The sequence below is a fragment of the Malaclemys terrapin genome, chromosome 7, assembly GCF_027887155.1.
Source record: "Malaclemys terrapin pileata isolate rMalTer1 chromosome 7, rMalTer1.hap1, whole genome shotgun sequence".
Taxonomy (NCBI): domain Eukaryota; kingdom Metazoa; phylum Chordata; order Testudines; family Emydidae; genus Malaclemys; species Malaclemys terrapin.
In genome coordinates, this window is record NC_071511.1 from 32,906,717 (window position 1) to 32,927,697 (window position 20,981).

General features: G+C 49.5%; 1 protein-coding gene across 24 annotated transcripts in view; it reads right to left on the reverse strand.

Annotated features, from left to right (window-relative positions):
- Window positions 1-20,981, reverse strand: part of NRXN2 (neurexin 2) — a 297,135-nt gene that overhangs the window by 219,170 nt on the left and 56,984 nt on the right. For 22 of the 24 annotated variants that reach the window (XM_054035003.1, XM_054035004.1, XM_054035031.1 and 19 more), the window contains exon 4: window positions 20,229-20,258. The exons of 1 other annotated variant lie outside the window; for it this stretch is intronic. In XM_054035003.1, the coding sequence (XP_053890978.1) occupies window positions 20,229-20,258 (30 nt within the window). Of the gene's footprint in view, window positions 1-20,228; window positions 20,259-20,690; window positions 20,755-20,981 lie in introns of those variants that run through there. One more of the 24 variants, XM_054035025.1, reaches the window with a different exon arrangement.

A 20,981-nucleotide genomic window follows, 5' to 3' on the forward strand; every position in this document is an offset into this window, starting at 1 on the left:
CAGAACATACACACACGCGCACACACACACACTTGCCATAGTATCTTGCGGCTAGGGTAGGGTCCCTATAGTCATAACACACACATACTCTTGCCCTCATGTGTCTCGGTGAGGGTCTAATATCAGGAACACACCACACACATACACCTGCCCTTATGTCCCGCAGCAAAGATCCCTATAGCCAGAACACAAACACTCATCCTCATGTCTCACGGCGACAGTCCCTATAGCCAGAACACATACTCACCATAGTATCTTACGGCGAGGGTCCCTATAGTCAAAACATACACATACACTAGCCCTTGTGTGTGTCGATGAGAGTCTATATATCCAGAACAGAACACAAACACACTAACCCTCGTGTCTTGTGGCAAGGGGCCCTATAGCTAGAACACTCACTCGCCTTTGTGTCCCATGGGGAGGGTCCCTATAGTCAAAACATACACACAGTCCCTCATGTCTCTCAGAGAGAGTCCATATATCCAGAACACACACACACACACACACACACGTCTTAGAGCAAGGGTCCCTAGAGTCAGAACAATCACACACTCACCCTTGTATCTCACAGCAAGGATCCCTATGGCCTAAACACACATCTTCTGTCATGGCGAGGGTCCCTATAGCCAAAATACACACCCATTTGTCCTCATGTCTCACAGCAAAGGTCCCTATAGCCAGAATACACATACACACACTCTCTCGTGTATCATGGCAATGGTCCCTATAGCCAGACCACACCACTCCCACACTCACCCTCTTGTCTCACAGCAAAGATCCCTATGGCTTAAACACACATGTGCCTTCTTCTGTCACAGAGAGGGTACCTATAGTCAAAATACATACACGCATGCCCTCATGTCTCACAGCAAGGGTCCCTATAGTCAGAACACACACACGCACACACTCGCCATAATATCTTGCAGCAAGGGTCCCTACAGTCATTCACCCTCATGTATGTCAGTGAGAGTCTGTATAGTCAGAACACACACACTCAGTCATCCTCATGTCTTGTGGCACACACACACACACACACTCACTCTTGTGCCTCATGACAAGAAGTCCTATAGCTGGAACACACACTCACTCACCCACCCTTGAGTTTCACAGCAAGAGTCCCTATAGCCAGCACATGTGTACTTGCCCTTGTGTTTCACGTGAAGGGTCCATATATACAAACTGTGACGAAGTGGGACTGTTCTTAATGTTTCCTCTGAATACTGTGTGGGTGCCTCAGTTTCCCCTATGTATTTCTTAAGTCTCTAGGTGGTGGGGAAAGGCCAGTGCACATAAATCACTGACACTCTGTCTCCCTGGCAACAAATGGCCAGGGCCCCTTCCCCCCTGCAAGGTAATAGCTAAAGGTGAACAAAGAGATCAGGTGACCTCCTGGCCCAGGAAAGGTTTCAGAGTAGCAGCCGTGTTAGTCTGTATCCGCAAAAAGAAGAACAGGAGTACTTGTGGCACCTTAGAGACTAACAAATTTATTAGAGCTCTAATAAATTTGTTAGTCTCTAAGGTGCCACAAGTACTCCTGTTCTTCTTTTGACCCAGGAAAGAGACAAAGCCAGGAGAAGGAGGGGCCGGAGGGGGTTTCAGAGTTGGAGCTACCTGGAGACTAGGAGTGAGGGCAGACGTGGGTGTCTGGCTCTCTCAACCCCATAATGGACCCAGCCGAGGAGTCCCGTTCGCCGCTGTACCTACAATCTCTGTTTTATACCATGTTCCTGTCATCTAATAAACCTCTGTTTTACTGGCTGGCTGAGAGTCACGTCTGACTGCGAAGTGGGGGGTGCAGAACCCTTTGACTTCCCCAGGACCCCGCTGGGGTGGACTCCCTGTGGGAAGCGCAGGGAGGGGCATATGCTGAATGCTCCCAGGAGAGACCCAGGAGGTGAAGCCGTGTGAGCTTCTTGCCCTGAAGACTGTCTGCTCCGAGGGAGAGGAGGCTCCCCAAAGTCCTGACTGGCTTTGTGGGGAGCAGTTCCAGAGCATTGCCCGGGGACTCCGTGACAAGAACACACACACATATTTGCCTTTGTGTTTTACAGCACCCTCATGTATTACGGCAAGGGTCCCTATAGCCAGCACACATACACACACTTGATTTCATGTGTGTCGGTGAGGGTTCATATATCCAGAATACACACACACACACAAACAATCATGTCTCATGGCAAGAGTCACCTATAGCCAAATCGCACACACTCACCCTCTTCTCTCACAGGAAGAGTCCCTATAACTAAAACACACGTGCACTCGTCCTCATGTTTCACGCAAAGGGTCCATATATAAAGAACACACACTCGCCCTCCTGTTTTACAGCACGTGCGCGCGCACACACACACATTCTTCGAATCTCATGGCAAAGGCCCCCATAACCAGAACACACACTCGTGTCTGCCAGCAAGCATTCCTATAGGAGGAACACACACACGGTCACCCTCGTTTCTTGGGGTGAGGGTCCCTATACCTAGAATGCACACTTACCATCCTGTCTCATGTGAAGGGTCCATATATCCAGAGTGCACACACACTCGTCCTCAAGTGTCAGAGTGAGGGTCCTATAGCTGGAACACACACTCGCCATAGTATCACATGGTGGGGTCCCCATAGTCAGAACATACACATATACTAGCTCTCCTGTGTGTCAGTGAGGGTCCATATATCCAGAACACACACACACACACTTACCCTTCTGTCCCATGGCAAGGATCCTTATAGCTGGAACATGCACTAACCCTCGTGTCTCATGGCAAAGGTCTCTAGCCAGAACACACACACACACTCTCTCTCTCTCTCTCTCTCTCTCACACACATACACACACACACACTCACTCTGCTGTCTGACATCAAGGGTCTCTATACCCAGAACAACACACACAGACACACACTCTGTGGTCTTGTAGTGAGGGTCCCTATAACCAGAACACACACACTCGCCCATGCCTCAAGGTGAAGGTCCAAATAGCCTAACAATTCACACATGCTGTTATCTGACTGCAAGGATCCATCTTGCCTGAACACACACACATAACCCCCCTTGGGTCTCTCTCTGATGATCCGTACCAGCAGGACACACTTACACACCCTCGGGTATCACTGCTAGAGTCCATACAGTAGGATACACACAGACACCCTCGCATCTCATTTGGAGGGTCCATACTGCCGGGACACACATCCTCATGCATCAGTGTGAGGGTCCATTCTCCTGGGATGCAAGCGCACACCTTTGCGTCTGAGTATGAAGGTACATACTTCCAGGATACACTCACACGCTCTCCAGTCTCACTGCGGGGGTCTATACTGCTTAGACACATACACACACACACACACACACATCTTCCTGTCTGATTGCGAGGGTCCATACCACCAGGACTCACGGACACTCTCGTATCTCACTGCAAGCAAGCATACCACCAGCACACATATGCACATCCTTGTATCTCAGCGCGAGGGTCCATACTTATTGGACACTCCGAGCATTAAGACACAAGGGCATACACATGGGTGGATCAACAGGAAACACACACACACACACCTCCTGTCTCAGTGAGAGGGTCAGACCACTGGGACACAAATGTAGGCCCTCAAGTTTGCAGACGATACCAAGCTGGGAGGGGTTACAAGTGCTTTGGAGGATAGGATTAAAATTCAAAATGATCTGGACAAATTGGAGAAATGGTCTGAAGTAAATAGGGTGAAATTCAATAAGGACAAATGCAAAGTACTCCATTTAGGAAGGAACAATCATTGCACACATACAAAATGGGAAATGACTGCCTAGGAAGGACTACTGCGTAAAGGGATCTGGGGGTCATAGTGGACCACAAGCTAAATATGAGTCAACAGTGTAACGCTGTTGCAAAAATAGCAAACATCATTCTGGGATCTATTAGCAGGAGTGTTGTAAGCAAGACACGAGAGGTAATTTTTCCTCTCTACTCCGCGCTGATTAGGCCTCAACTGGAGTATTGTGTCCAGTTCTGGGCGCCACATTTCAGGAAAGATGTGAACAAATGGGAAAAAGTCATGAGAAGAGCAACAAAAATGATTAAAGGTCTAGAAAACATGACCTATAAGGGAAGATTGAAAAAATTGGGTTTGTTTAGTCTGGAGAAGAAAAGACTGAGAGGGGACATGGTAACCATTTTCAAGTACATAAAAGGTTACAAGGAGGAGGGAGAAAAATTGTTTTTCTTAATCTCTGAGGATAGGAGAAGAAGCAATGGGCTTAAATTGCAGCAAGGGAGGTTTAGGTTGGACATTAGAAAAAACTTCCTAACTGTCAGGGTGGTTAAGTACTGGAATAAATTGCCTAAGGAGGTTGTGGAATCTTCATCATTGGAGATTTTTAAGAGCAGGTTAGACAAACACCTGACAGGAATGGTCTAGGTAATGCTTAGTCCTGCCATGAGTACAGGGGACTGGACTAGATGACCTCCCACGGTCCCTTCAAGTCCTATGATTCTATGTCTGACTGTGAGTATACACCCCACCAGGAGGCGCACACACATCCTCATGTATCACTACAATAGCCCATACAGCCAGGATACACACACATGCCCTCACGTCTCAGTGCAAGTATCCATATCACCGGGAATGACACTTACACCCTCACATCTCATTTTGAGGGTTCGTACTGCCAGGAGACACATGCACTCCCTTGAGTCTGACTGTGAGTGTCCATACACAGGGGGGAGGGATAGCTCAGTGGTTTGAGCATTGGCCTTCTAAACCCAGGGTTGTGAGTTTAATCCTTAGGGGGACCATTTAGGGATCTGGGGCAAAAATCTGTCTGGGGATTATTCCTGCCCTGAGCAGGGGGTTGGACTAGATGACCTCCTGAGGTCCCTTCCAACCCTGGTATTCTATGATTCTATGATACAGCCAGGGTGCATGCACACACCTTCACGTCAGTGAGAAGATCCACACTACCAGGTCACACAAGCATGTCCTTAAGTCTTAGTGCTGTGGTCTATACCACCAGAACACAAACACACAGGCTTGTGGCTGCCAGGACATTCACATGCATGCCATGACAACTGTGTTAGTGGTGGACTAACAGGAAACATACACATCTCAGGTATGTGTGTACAGGTCTCAGTGGAGGGGCCATACTGCCAGGACACACACACACAGGCCCTTGTGTCTGTCTGAGAGTGTACATACTACTGAGAAACACACATACATTCTTATGTCTCGCTGTGAAAGTCTGGACAGCCAGGATACACAGGCATACCCCCTGTCTCTGTGCATGATGGGCTCATACCACCAGGTCAACTATGTACGGACTCCTGAGTGTATCACTGCAAAGGTCTGTAGCAACAGGTACATGCGTACACCCTCATGTATAAATGCCAGGGTACGTCACTGGGACACACACGTCCTTGTGTCTCACTACAATGGTTCATCTCACCAAGCCACACAGGCACACTCTCATATCTCACTGTGAGGGTCCATACAGGGACACACACGCATGTCAGTTTATCTCAGTGTAAGGGTCTGTGCCACTTCAACACACCTGCACACCCTCTTGTCTGCACGCAAGGGTCCACACCGCCAGGACACACATGCATGCCCTTGTGTGTCACTGTAAGGGTCTGTACCACCGGAACAACACACAAGTCCTTGTGTCTAACAGCTAGGGTCCGTAACACAAAGACACACACACGTGCCTCATGTCTCTGGGAAGGGCTCATGCTGCTGGGACACACACATATACACCCTCCTGTCTGATTTTGAGCATATGTACTGCCAGGAAGCACACACATGTCCTCGTGTTTCACTGTGAGAGTCCATACCACCAGGACTTGTACCCCTCATGTATGAGTGCGAGGGCCCGTACTGCTCTGACACAAACATTTGCCCTTGTGTCTTACTGCGAGGGTTTGTACAATCATGACATGCACACACGCCCGTTATCTGACTGCAAGGATCCATCTTGCCTGGACACACACATACGCCCCCTCACTGTGATAGTCTGTACACACACTTACACAGCCTCGTGAATCACTGCTAGAGCCCATACCAACGGGACACACACATAAACCTTCACATCTCATTTGGAGGGTCCATACTGCCAGGACACACACATCTTCATGCATCGGTGAGAGAGTCCGTTCCTCTGGAACGCAAACACACACCCTTGTGTCTGAGTATGAAGGTACATACTGCCAGGATACACACACATGCTCTCCAGTCTCACTGTGGGGGTCTATACTGCTTATCCTTCCTGTCTGTGTGCGAGGCTCCATACTGCTAGGAGACACATGCATGCCCTCATATTTCACTGTGAGGGTCTGTACTGCTGCCCATCCCCTCCAGTCTGACTGCGAGGGTCCATACCACCCGGAGACACACACATGCCCTTGTATTTCACTGTGAGGGTTCATACCATCAGCAGAACTCACACAGACACTCTCGTATCTCACTGCAAGAGACCACACCACCAGCACACATGCGCACATCCTTGTATCTCAGCACAAGGGGTCAAGGGTCCATACTGACGGACACTCAGAGCATTAAGACACAAGGGCATACACTTGACTGGATCAACAGGAAACAGACATACACCTCCTGTCTCAGTGAGAGGGTCATACCACTGGAACACAATGGTATGACTGTGAGTATATCCACCACCAGGAGGTGCACACACATCCTCATGTCTCACTACAACAGCCCATACAGCCAGGATACTCGCACATGCCCTCATGTCTCAATCCAAGTATCCATATCACAGGGACACACATGTGCGCCCTCCTGTCTGAGTGTGAGATTCTCTGTCACCAGGAACGACACACACCCCCCCACATCTCATTCTGAGGGTCCTGCTGTACTGCCAGGAGACACATGCACTCCCTTGAGTCTCACTGTGACTGTCCGTAAAGCCAGGGTGTGTGCACACATCCTCACGTGTCAGTGAGAAGATCCACACTGCCGGAAGACACATGCATGTCCGTGTGTCTTAGTGCTGGGGTCCGTACCACCAGGACACATGTGCACACCCTCGCATCTCAGTGAGAGAGTCTCTGCTGCCGGCACACGTATGTCCTCATGCACCAATGCGATGATATGGGCAACTAGGACACAAATGCACATCGTGTCTGAGTTCAATGGTTCATACTGCCAGGACACACATGCATACCCGGGATCTGTACCACGAGAACACAAACACACACACGCTTGTGGCTGAGGGTAGGGGCTCATGCTGCTGGGACACTCACATGCATGCTGTCACAACTGTGGTAGGAGTGGACTAACAGGAAACATACATGCCTCAGGTGCATGTGTTAAGGTCTCAGTGCGTGGGCCGTAGTTCCAGGATACAAACATGCGTGGGCCCTTGTGCCTGTCTGTGAGTACATGTACCACCGGGGAGACACAAAACACGTTCTTATGTCTCGCTGTGAAAGATACACAGGCATGCCCCCTGTCTCCATGCATAATGGGCTCATACCACCAGGCCACCCACGTACAGCCTCCTGAGTGTGAGGGTCTGTACCGCTGGGAGGCACACGCCTGCCTTCCATCTAATTTAGAGGGTCCATACAAGCATGTTACACAGGAACACCCCTGTGTCTCACTGACAGGGTCAGTACATCCAGAACAAACAATCAATGCGAGGGTCTGCACTTAGACATAAATCTGCACCCTTCTATCTGACTGTGTGGGTCTCTCCCACCAAGGCACACATGCACACCCTCATGCATCACTGAAAGGGTTCTTTCAGCGGGGACACACAGGCACACCCTCGTATCTCAGTGCAAAGGACCGTACCACCTGAGCACCTACACATGTCCTTCTATCGGAGTGCAGTGGTCTGTACTGCCAGGACATTCACATGTTGCCCTCCTGCCTCAATGCTCAGAGTGGACTAACAGGAAACACACAGGCACCTCGTGTCTCAGTGAGGGGATCACACTGCCGGGATGCACAAGTCGGCCTTTGTGTCTGACTGTGAGTGTACACACCACACGTGTGTTCCTACCACACACATGACACACATGTCCTCATGTCTCAGTGCGAGGGGCTGTAGTGCCAGGACACACATACTCTCCCTCGTGTCTCACTGCAATGGTTAGTGAAGTCCTGGCATGCATACACACAAGCCCTCCTGTCTCAGCGTGAAGGTCCGCATTGCTGGAACACATATACACGCCCTTGTGAATGTCCCTACCGCTATTACAGACATCCACACCCTTGCATCTCATTTCAAGGGTCCATACTACTTAGACACACATGCATGTCCTTGTATCCCAACGCGATGGTCCATACCACAGGGAAGGTCACACGTCTCATCTCTGTGTGTGAGGATCCATACTGCCGGGACACACCTCGCTTGTCAGAGTGTGACCGGGAAACACATGCATCTCATTTCAAGGGTCTGTACTACCAATAAACACATGCAATCCCCGTCTGAGTGCGAGAGTCAGCAACCAGAACACTCACACACACCCTCATGTGGCATTGCAAGGGTCTGTGCCACAGGGATACACACACGCAAGCCCTCTTCCATACCACTGGGAAACAAACATACACTTTCACATCCCAAGGCGACGGTCCATACCAGCACCACACATCTACGCAGCGGCTGGGAGGGTGCTTCCCAGGGTGGGTAGTTAGACACGTGCTAGCTCTGCTAGAACAAGCGTGCTAAAAGCAGTGTATCTGGGGACAGTAGCTCAGGTTAGCTGCCCAGGGCAGGTTTGTAGTCTGGCAGGTGGCCCGAAATGCCATCATGCTACACCCTGATACACTGTTATGTTTAGCTAGGAAGAATGTTTCCAACTGTAGCACAGAGGTTTCCACAGTGAGGGTTCATACCTCCAAGAAACACACGCACACCCTCCTATCTCAGTGTGAGAGTGCATAACCCTGAGACAGACACGCATTTTTTTTGGCGAACAGGGGCTGCTAACAGGGAGTTTCGCAAGGGAGTTTGGAAGGGGAGTGGGAAGGGGGCGAGGGTCCCTTGCCGGTTCTATCTGTTTTCCCTTTATTCCCCTTAAAACCTATAAGCCAACTACATTCAAAACTTCTTGCTTAAACAACCCTTTCAGCAGACAGGGGGCTGCAGACGGGAGTTTGACAGAGGGAGGCTTACGATGGTTAGGAAGACCCGCAACACCTGTGCCAGCACTGCTTCTGTCTCCTCCACCTGTGCCTGTAGCCAAACAGAGCGCCTGAGCATGGATGCTTGTACCCAGATCCTGGTGTGGTTTTGCAGAGACTGTAACTTGAAATTTCCACTTACTGATATCCAGGCTGGGGGGACCATCCAATGTGAGAGGTGCCTGCTGGTGGAATCTCTCAGGCAGCAGGTGGGAGAGCTACAGGAGGAGGTGGCTAGGTTGAGGAGCATCCGAATCCACGAGCAATTCCTCGACAGTGTCCATGTGGAGAGAGCTGAGGTAGCTGTCCCAGTACACAGGACTGCTGATACACCACTGGTGGAGGAGGAGATGGCTCAGGGTGGACACTGGCAGCTGGTTACTTCTGGCAGCAGGCAGTGCTCCACCCCTGCTCCGAACCCTCCTGCCGTGGTAATAGGTAACCATTATGCTCTTCTTGATACAGGAAAGAAGGAATCACCCCCTACAGTAAAGGAGGAGAAGCCTCGTACCCCTAAGGCTGGGAGGTCTGCTGCCACCACTGCGAATAAGAAACGTAGGGTAGTGGTGGTCGGAGACTCTCTGCTGAGGGGGACGGAGGCGCCCATCTATCGCCCTGACATTTCATTTCGGGAGGTATGCTGCCTGCCGAGAGCCCATATCCGAGATGTTACGGAGGCATTGTCAAGGATTATCCAGCCCTCTGACTACTACCCCATGCTACTCATCCATGTGGGCACAAATGATACTGCGCGGTGTGACACTGAGCAGATCAAGAGTGACTACAGGGCTCTGGGAGTATGGGTGAAGGAGTTTGGAGCGCAGATGGTATTCTCTTCGATTCTTCCTGTCAAAGGTAGAGGCCCGGGCAGAGACAGATGCATCATGGAGGTGAATGCCTGGCTGCGAAGATGGTGTCGCCAGGAGGGCTTTGGCTTCCTAGACCATGGGATGCTATTCGAGGAAGGACTGCTAGGCAGAGATGGCGTTCACCTTTCGAGGAGGGGAAAGACCCTATTTGGACACAGACTGGCTAACCTAGTGAGGAGGCTTTAAACTAGGTTCGACGGGGACAGGTGAGCAAAGCCCACAGGTAAGTGGGGAACATGGAGACCTGGGAGATGGGTCAGAAACGAGAAGGAGTGTGGGCTATATTGGCAGAGAGAAAGGAGGGTCAGGACAAAACTGGGAGGAAAGATCAAACCAGTATCTTAGATGCCTATATACAAATGCGAGAAGTATGGGGAATAAGCAGGAAGAACTGGAAGTGCTAATAAATAAATACAACTATGACATTGTTGGCATCACTGAAACTTGGTGGGATAATACACATGATTGGAATGTTGGTGTGGATGGGTACAGCTTGCTCAGGAAGGATAGACAGGGGAAAAAGGGAGGAGGTGTTGCCTTATATATTAAAAATGTACACACTTGCACTGAGGTAGAGATGGACATAGAAGACGGAAGTGTTGAGTCTCTGGGTTAGGCTAAAAGGGGTAAAAAACAAGGGAGATGTCATGCTAGGAGTCTACTACAGGCCACCTAACCAGGTGGAAGAGGTGGATGAGGCTTTTTTTAAGCAACTAACAAAATCATCCAAAGCCCAAGATTTGGTGGTGATGGGGACTTCAACTATCCGGATATATGTTGGGAAAGTAACACAGCGGGGCACAGAAGGTTTTTATTTCAGAAGGTTGAAAAAGCTACTGGGGGGAAGCTGTTCTAGACTTGATTTTAACAAATAGGGAGGAATTCGTTGAGAATTTGAAAGCAGAAGGCAGCCTGGGTGAAAGTGATCATGAAATCATAGAGTTTGCAATTCTAAGGAAGGGTAGAAGGGAGAACAGCAAAATAGAGACAATGGATTTCAGGAAGGCAGATTTTGGTAAGCTCAGAGAGCTGATAGGTAAGGTCCCATGGGAATCAAGACTGAGGGGAAAAACAACTGAGGAGAGCTGGCAGTTTTTCAAAGGGACACTATTAAGGGCCCAAAAGCAAGCTATTCCGCTGGTTAGGAAAAACAGAAAATGTGGCAAAAGACCACATTGGCTTAACCATGAGATCTTGCATGATCTAAAAAATAAAAAGGAGTCATATAAAAAATGGAAACTAGGACAGATTACAAAGGATGAATATAGGCAAACAACACAAGAATGCAGGGGCAAGATTAGAAAGGCAAAGGCACAAAATGAGCTCAAACTAGCTATGGGAATAAAGGGAAACAAGAAGACTTTTTATCAATACATTAGAAGCAAGAGGAAGACCAAAGACAGGGTAGGCCCACTGCTTAGTGAAGAGGGAGAAACAGTAACAGGAAACTTGGAAATGGCAGAGATGCTTAATGACTTCTTTGTTTCGGTCTTCACCGAGAAGTCTGAAGGAATGCCTAACATAGTGAATGCTAATGGGAAGGGGGTAGGTTTAGCAGATAAAATAAAAAAAGAACAAGTTAAAAATCACTTAGAAAAGTTAGATGCCTGCAAGTCACCAGGGCCTGATGAAATGCATCCTAGAATACTCAAGGAGCTAATAGAGGAGGTATCTGAGCCTCTAGCTATTATCTTTGGAAAATCATGGGAGACGGGAGAGATTCCAGAAGACTGGAAAAGGGCAAATATAGTGCCCATCTATAAAAAGGGAAATAAAAACAACCCAGGAAACTACAGACCAGTTAGTTTAACTTCTGTGCCAGGGAAGATAATGGAGCAAGTAATTAAGGAAATCATCTGCAAACACTTGGAAGGTGGTAAGGTGATAGGGAACAGCCAGCATGGATTTGTGAAGAACAAATCATGTCAAACCAATCTGATAGCTTTCTTTGATAGGATAACGAGCCTTGTGGATAAGGGTGAAGCTGTGGATGTGGTATACCTAGACTTTAGTAAGGCATTTGATACGGTCTCGCATGATATTCTTATTGATAAACTAGGCAAATACAATTTAGATGGGGCTACTATAAGGTGGGTGCATAACTGGCTGGATAACCGTACTCAGAGAGTTGTTATTAATGGTTCCCAATCCTGCTGGAAAGGCATAACGAGTGGGGTACCGCAGGGGTCTGTTTTGGGACCGGCTCTGTTCAATATCTTCATCAACGATTTAGATATTAGCATAGAAAGTATGCTTATTAAGTTTGCGGATGATACCAAACTGGGAGGGATTGCAACTGCTTTGGAAGACAGGGTCATAATTCAAAATGATCTGGACAAATTGGAGAAATGGTCTGAGTTAAACAGGATGAAGTTTAATAAAGACAAATGCAAAGTGCTCCACTTAGGAAGAAAAAATCAGTTTCACACATACAGAATGGGAAGAGACTGTCTAGGAAGGAGTACGGCAGAAAGGGATCTAGGGGTTATAGTGGACCACAAGCTAAATATGAGTCAACAGTGTGATGCTGTTGCAAAAAAAGCAAACACGATTCTGGGATGTATTAACAGGTGTGTTGTGAGCAAGACACGAGAAGTCATTCTTCCGCTCTACTCTGCTCTGGTTAGGCCTCAGCTGGAGTATTGTGTCCAGTTCTGGGCACCACATTTTAAAAAAGATGTGGAGAAATTGGAAAGGGTCCAGAGAAGAGCAACAAGAATGATTAAAGGTCTTGAGAACATGACCTATGAAGGAAGGCTGAAAGAATTGGGTTTGTTTAGTTTGGAAAAGAGAAGACTGAGAGGGGACATGATAGCAGTTTTCAGGTATTTAAAAGGGTGTCATAAGGAGGAGGGAGAAAACTTGTTCACCTTAGCCTCTAAGGATAGAACAAGAAGCAATGGGCTTAAACTGCAGCAAGGGAGGTCTAGGTTGGACATTAGGAAAAAGTTCCTAACTGTCAGGGGGGTTAAACACTGGAATAAATTGCCTAGGGAGGTTGTGGAATCTCCATCTCTGGAGATATTTAAGAGTAGGTTAGATAAATGTCTATCAGGGATGGTCTAGACAGTATTTGGTCCTGCCATGAGGGCAGGGGACTGGACTCGATGACATCTCGAGGTCCCTTCCAGTCCTAGAATCTATGAATCCTCTCCTGTCTCAGTGTGAGTGTTCATACCACCGCAACAAACACACACCGTCCTGTCTCAGTGTAAGCGTTCATACCCCCAAGACAAACACACACACATCCTCCTGTCTCAGTGAGAGGGTTCATACCCCCAAGACACACACGCACACCCTCCTGTCTCAGTGGGAGGGTGTGACACTGTATCTCGGGGGAACACCCTGCACCCCCATGTTCATTCTTATAATATGATTGTGTGGTATCCAATGCAAAGTTTCTCATGTCGGGTGTCTTCGGAAGGCTCATGATGCACTGAGCATTGTTGTTATAGTAATGTTATAAGTTGTAATTTCATGTATATAGTTATGAGGCTGAAAATGTATCCTCGGGGCTTAAAACAAGCCCAGGCAAAACTCTCCAGGAACAGAGGGGCAGTTCACATCTAATCAGGGCATGTATGGGATAAACCCAGCCCAGCCTCAAAGGAACAAAGGACACTGGCCTAAGCAGCAACAAAGGATCTGTTGAACTCTCAAGTGAGTCACCCCACCCTCCTTCCTTGGTCAGTTTGGGACTATGATGAGGTAATGGTCACCTGACCCTGAAGGGGGCGGGGCAAAGCCAAGAGGGAAAAAAGAACATGATAAAAGGGAGAGATGTTTGCCATGCTCTTCCTCTCTCTTCCACCTCCATCTACAGACACCACCACCAAGCAACTGAAGCGCTGATCAAAGGGGAGAGCCTGGCTGAAGGGCAACCAACCAGCCTGTGGTGAGAAGTATCTAAGTTTCTAAGGGCACTGAAAGTGTTAAGATCAGCTTAGAATGCGTTTTGCTTTTATTTCATTGACCAAATCTGACTTGTTATGCTTTAACTTATAATCACTTAACATCTATCCTTTGTAGTTAATAAATGTGTTTGTTTATTCTACCTGAAGCAGTGCGTTTGGTTTGGAGCATGTCAGAGACTCTCCTTGGGATAACAAGCCTGATACATATCAACTTCTTTGTTAAATTGACAAACTCACATAAGCTTGCAGCGTCCAGCGGGCATAACTGGACACTACAAGACGGAGGTTCTTAGGCTTGTGTCTGGGACCGGAGATATTGGCTAGTGTCATTCGGTTGCAAGTAGCTGTGAGCAGCTTCCATGCCAGAGGCTGTGCGTGAACAGCCCAGGAGTGGGGGTTCTCACAGCAGAGCAGGGTAAGGCTGGCTCCTAGAGTCGAGGATTGGAGTGACCTAGTGGATCACCGGTCCAGACAACACCACGGGATTGTCACAGAAGGTGCATACCCCTGAGACACACATGCACTCCCTGCTTTCCCAGTATGAGGGTTTATACCTCAGACACACACACACATCCTTCTGTCTCAGAGTAAGCGTTCATACCCCCGAGACACACACGCACTCCCTGCTGTCTCAGTATAAGGGTTTATACCCCAGAGACACACACGCACATCCTTCTGTCTCAGAGTAAGCGTTCATACCCCTGAGACACACATGCACTCCCTGCTGTCTCAGTGTGAGGGTTTATACCCCAGAGACACACACGCACATCCTTCTGTCTCAGAGTAAGCGTTCATACCCCTGAGACACACACGCACTCCCTGCTGTCTCAGTGTGAGGGTTTATACCCCAGAGACAAACACACACACATCCTCCTGTTTCAGTGTGAGCGTTCATACCCCCAAGACACACAAACACACCCTCCTGTCTCAGTGTCAGGGTTCATGGCCCCGAGACACACATTCACTCACTTCTGTCTCAGTGAGAAGGTTCAGACCCCCTAGGCACACCTTTCTGACTCAGTGGGAGGGTTCATACTCCCGAGAGACACACACACACCCTCCTGTCTCAGTAAGAGGGTTCATACCACCGAGACACAAATGGACACCCTCCTGTCTCAGTGAGAGCATTTACACCTCCGACACACACACACACACACATGCACACACTCACTCACACCATCCTGTCTCAGTGGAAGAGTTCACACCCCCAAGACTCACACCTTCCTGTCTCAGTGGGAGAATTAATACCCCCGAAACACACACACACACACCCTCCTGTCTGAGGGCTTGTCTTCACTACCCGCTTCGATCGGCGGGTAGAAATCGATCTCTCAGGGATCGAATTATCGTGTCTCGTCGGGACACGACAATCGATCCCCAAATCGACGCGCGTACTCCACCAGCCCAGATAGGCGTAAGTGCCGTCGATGGGGGAGCTGCGGCGGTCGATTTGCCGCCGTCCTCACAGCGGGGTAAGTCGGATCGGATACGTCGAATTCAGCTACGCTATTTGCATAGCTGAATTTGCGTATCTTAAATTGACCCCCCCACACCCCACCCAGTGTAGACCTAGCCTCAGTGTCAGGGTTCATACACACACACACACACCCTCCTGTCTCAGTGTCAGGGTTCATGGCCCCGAGAGAGAGAGAGAGAAAGAGAGAGAGACACACACACACACACACACACACTCCTCTCTCAGCGAGAGGATTTATACCCCTGAGGCACACCTTCCTGTCTCAGTGGGAGGGTTCATACCCCCAAGACACACACACACACACCATCCTGTCTCAGTGAGAGGGTTCATACCACCGAGACACACACGGACACCCTCCTGTGTCAGTGGGACAGTACATATCCCCGAGACACACACACAGACACCATCCTGTCTCAATGAGAGCATTTATACCCCCGAGACACAAACACACAAACACACACCCTCCTGTCTCAGTGAGAGGGTTCGTACACCTGAAACACAAACACACACACCCTCCAGTCTCAGTTGGAGGGTTCATATCCCCAAGACACACACACACAGAGCTTCCTATCTCAGTGGGAGCATTCACACCCCCAAGACACACACATGCACACACCCTCCTCTCTCAGTGAGAGGGTTTATACCCCTGAGGCACACCCTCCTTTCTCAGTGGGAGGATTCATACCTCTCAGACACACACGCACACCCTCCTATCTCAATGCGAGCGTTCATACCCCCAAGACACACACAACCTCCTGTCTCAGTGTCAGGGTTCATACCCCCATGACACAAACACACATCGTCCTATCTATGTGTAAGCGTTCATACCCCCAAGACACAAACACAAACACACATCCTCCTGTCTCAGTTGGAGCATTCATACACCCGAGACACACAGACACACCATCACCCTGGTGTCTCAGTGTCAGGGTTCATACCCCCGAGACACACACAACCTCCTGTCTCAGTAAGAAGGTTCAGACTCCCTAGGCACACCGTCCTGTCTCAGTTGGAGGGTTCACACTGCCGAGACACACACGCACACCCTCCTGTCTCAGTGTCAGGGTTCATACACACAAGAGACACACACACACCCTCTCCTGTCTCAGTGTCAGGGTTCATACACCAGGGACACAAACACACAAATACACACCCTCCTGTCTCATTGAGAGGGTTCATATCACCGAGACACACACACACACCCTTCTGTCTCAGTGTCGGGGTTCATGGCCCCAAGACACACACAACCTCCTTTCTCAGTGAGAAGGTTCAGACCCCCTAGGCACACATTCCTGTCTCAGTTGGAGGGTTCATACTCCCGAGACAAACACACAGGCACACCCTCTTGTCTCAGTGCGAGCATTCATACCCCTGCAACACAAAAGCAGACCCTCCTGTCTGAGTGTGAGCATTCATACAACCGAGATGCACACACACACAAACATCCTCCTGTCTCAGTTAGAGGGTTCATAGCCCCTGAGACAGACAGACAGACACATAGACACACACACACTCCTTCATACATTCATATCCCCCGAGACACACACACACACGCAAACCCACCTGTCATAGTGTGAGCGTTCATACCCCCGAGACACACACCTTCCTGTCTCAATGGGAGGGTTCATACCCCCGAGACACATGTGCACAACCTCATGTCTCAGTGTGAGTATTCATACACCAGACACACACACACACATACACCCTCCTATCTCAGTGAGAGGGTTCATATACCTGAGGCACACATGCACACCTCTTTTCTCAGTGGTAGGGTTTATACCCCAGAGACACACCCACCCACCCTCCTGTCTCAGTATCACAATTCATACCCCCATGACACAAACACACACCCTCCTGTCTCAGTGTGAGTTTTCATACACCCAAAACACACACACACACACACACGCTTGTCTCAGTGTCAGGGATCATATCCCCGAGACACACATGCACACCTCATCTCAGTGGGAGGGTTCATACTCCTGACACACACACACACACACACACTCCTTTCTCAGTATCAGGATTCATACCCCCGCATCACAAATGCACACCCTCCTGTCTCAGTGTGAGCGTTCATACTCCTGAGACACTCACCCTCCTGTCTCAGTGTCAATGTTCATACACCCTAGACACACACACACACAACCACCTGTCTCATTGTCAGGGTTCATATCCCCGAGACAGACAGACAGACACATACACACACACACCATCCTGTCTCGGTGAGAAGGCTTATACCCCTGAGGCACACGCTCCTGTCTCACTGAGAGCGTTCATACCCCCGAGACACACACACATGCACACCCTCCTGTCTCAGTGTCAGGGTTCATACCCCCACGACACAAACGCACACCCTCCTGTCTCAGTGTGAGCATTCATACCCCCGCAACACAAACGCACACCCTCCTGTCTCAGTGTGAGAGTTCATATCCCGGAGACGCACGCACACTGTCCTATCTCAGTGTCAGGGTTCATACCCCCGAGACACATACACACCCTCCTGTCTCAGTGAGAGGGTTCATATCATCGAGACACACAAGCACCACCTCCTGTGTCAGAGGGAGTGTGCATACCCCCGAGACAGACACGCACACCCTCCTATTTCTAAGTGAGCATTCATATTCCCAAGACCCTCCTGTTGCAGTGTGAGCGTTCATACCCCCAAGACACACACACACAGACCCACATGTCTCAGTGTGAGCGTTCATACACCTGAGACACACATACACACACACTCACATCATCCTGTCTCAGTGTCAGGCTTCATATTCCCGAGACACACACATGCACACCTTCCTGTCTCAGTATCAGGATTCATACCCACATGACACAAACGCACACTCTCCTGTCTCAGTGTGAGCCTTCATACCCGAGACACACACACACTGTCCTGTCTCAGTGTAAGGGTTCATACCCCCAGGACACACACACACACACACACACACACCTGTCTCAGTGAGACGGTTCAGACTCCCTAGGCACACCCTCCTATCTCAGTGTCAGGGTTCAAACCCCTGACACACACACACACACACACCCTCCTGTCTCAGTGTCAGTGTTCATACACCCGAGACACACACATGCACCTTCCTGACTCATTGAGAGAGTTCATACCTCCCAGATACACACACACACACACACACAGCCTCCGGTCTCAGTGGGAGGGTTCATACCCCCGAGACACACACGCACACCCTGTCTCCATGGGAGAGATTATACCCGAGACACACATGCACACCCTCCTGTCTCAGTGTGAGCCTTCATAAAACCTCTGTCTCTGTGGGAGAGTTCATACCCCGAGACACACACACACACACACATACACACCCTGTCTCAGTGGGAGAGTTCATACACCCGAGAAAACACGCACACCCTGCTGTCTCAGTGGGAGTGTTCATACACCTGAGACACACACACACACCCTCTTGTTTCAGTGTCACGGTTCCTACCCCCAAGACACACACACACACCCTCCTGTCTCAGTGGATGGTGCATACCCCTGAGACACACGCGCAAACCCTCCTGTCTCAGTGGGAGCGTTCACACCCTGGGGCACATGTGCACACCCTTGCATCTCAGTGCAAGGTTCTGAAGCACTGGGATACACACGTACACCCTCGTGTCTCAGTGCGAGGGTTCGTACCCCAATGCACACACACACTCATGCCTTATTTCAAGGGTCCATACAACCAGAACACACACACACAATCCTGTGTCTCAGTGTGAGGGTCCATAGAACAGACTGGTATATATCCATGCTCTCATTTCTTAGAGCAAGGGTCTGTAACACAGGGACATGCACACACCTACAGGTGTCAGTGTGAGGTTCCGTTCCGCTGAGATGCACATACTCATACCCTCACATCTCAAGGGTCCATACCACCAGGACACACACGTGCACACCCCCGTCTGAATGTGAGAGTCCGTAACATGGCAAGATGCACACACCCTCGTGTCTCAGTGAAAGGATCTATTCTGCTGGGAGTTGGGACACACACATGACCTTGGGTGTCAGTGTGAGGGTCTGTACCACCACAACACGTACACACCCTCATGTGTCATTTCAAGCTCCATAAAGTCAGAACACACAGGCACGCCCTCATGTTTTGCTGCCACAGGCCGTACCGCCAGTTCAAACATACACACCCACGTGTGTCTCAGCATGAGGGTCTGTATCAACAGGGATACACGCAGGACATGTGTCCCCCTACAAGGTTCTGTATTGCCAGGACACGCACACATGCCCTCATGTCTCACTGCTAGGATCCATAGCGCCAGTGAACATATAAATGCCCTCAGGGTCCGCACCGCCGGGACACTCACAGACACCCTTGTGCATCATCACTGACTGCACACAAGCAATGCTAAGCAAACACCAGTTAAAAAGCAGAGGCCCAGATCCCAGGTTGGTGCAAATCGGCACACTTCAGCTGGTTTCAACACAGCTATGCTGATTTCCTCCTGGCTCAGGGGTCCACCCCCTGCCTTCAAAATCCCCCCACAGCCATCACCATAGACATGGCTGCTAACAATCAGAGCATCGCCCTGAGCCACATGCTGTTTGCCCCTGCTTCACATTGCAGGAAAACTAGTTTTATCCTTTTGGCTTTGGCACATGCTTGACTCTCTACCACCCGGCTGTACAACACGGCTGTCCGAGCAAAACATCTGGGACCATGGCAGAAACCACCGCGAGCCGAGAGATGAATCAAGCGGATGGGAGGGAGGGAGAGAGGGAAGAAAAATAACCGGAAGAGAGAAATGAAGGAGGGATGGTGGGAAGATCAGAAGGGAAGAGTGGAAATTAAAACTTCTGTTCGTTGGGGTGAAAATAACAAAGGTAAAGTGTCATACCTTGGCTGTTTAACGTCAGATGAGCAGGACCTTGAGGGGAGAGGAAAAGATAAAAAGAAAGAAAGAAAAAAGACTAGTCATATAAACGCACAGAAAAAAGGAGGGTTTAATCTTTTTGCCACAATTTAAAAGCTGTTTTTAACTTGTGACAGACATCCAGGCCCCAGGGGGAGAGAAAAGGGGTGGGGGGAGAGAGAGAAAAGGGGTTCGGATGCCGAAACGGAGTGAACAAAAAAAAGAAAGGGAAGGAAAAAGAGAGAGAGAACTCAAAAGCCCGGACAGATCGAACTGAAATTGAAAGAGGACGACAGAAGAGAGTCTGGGAGGGGTCTTTATTAGTCTCTTTAAAAAAAAAAAAGCATTCGGGGCCCCTCTGTGGCAGAGAGACAGGAAAATGCTTCTTTTTTTTCCGGTTAAACAATAAAATTAAGAAAAAATAACAATGGAGAAAGAGACACAAACCAAGGCCTGAGAAGGCATGTAGGGGACGATGTTGCCTTTGGTGCCGGAGGGTCCCGCAGGAAGAACTGGAGCGTACTGCTGCTTTGGGAGGCAAGGGAGTTAGTGGTGGGAGGTCACCAGGGCTAGCTGGGGACTGACTGGCCTCTCGCACCCCCCTAGTGACTCAGGAGTAAGCCCAGTCAGGCGAGAGGAGCTGCCCCCAGTGTAAATCAATGAGCTATCAACTCCCGGGCTGTCAATGGGGAGGATTTTCCCCTCCCGCAGCCCAGTGGGAAGCAGGGCTAACTGCAT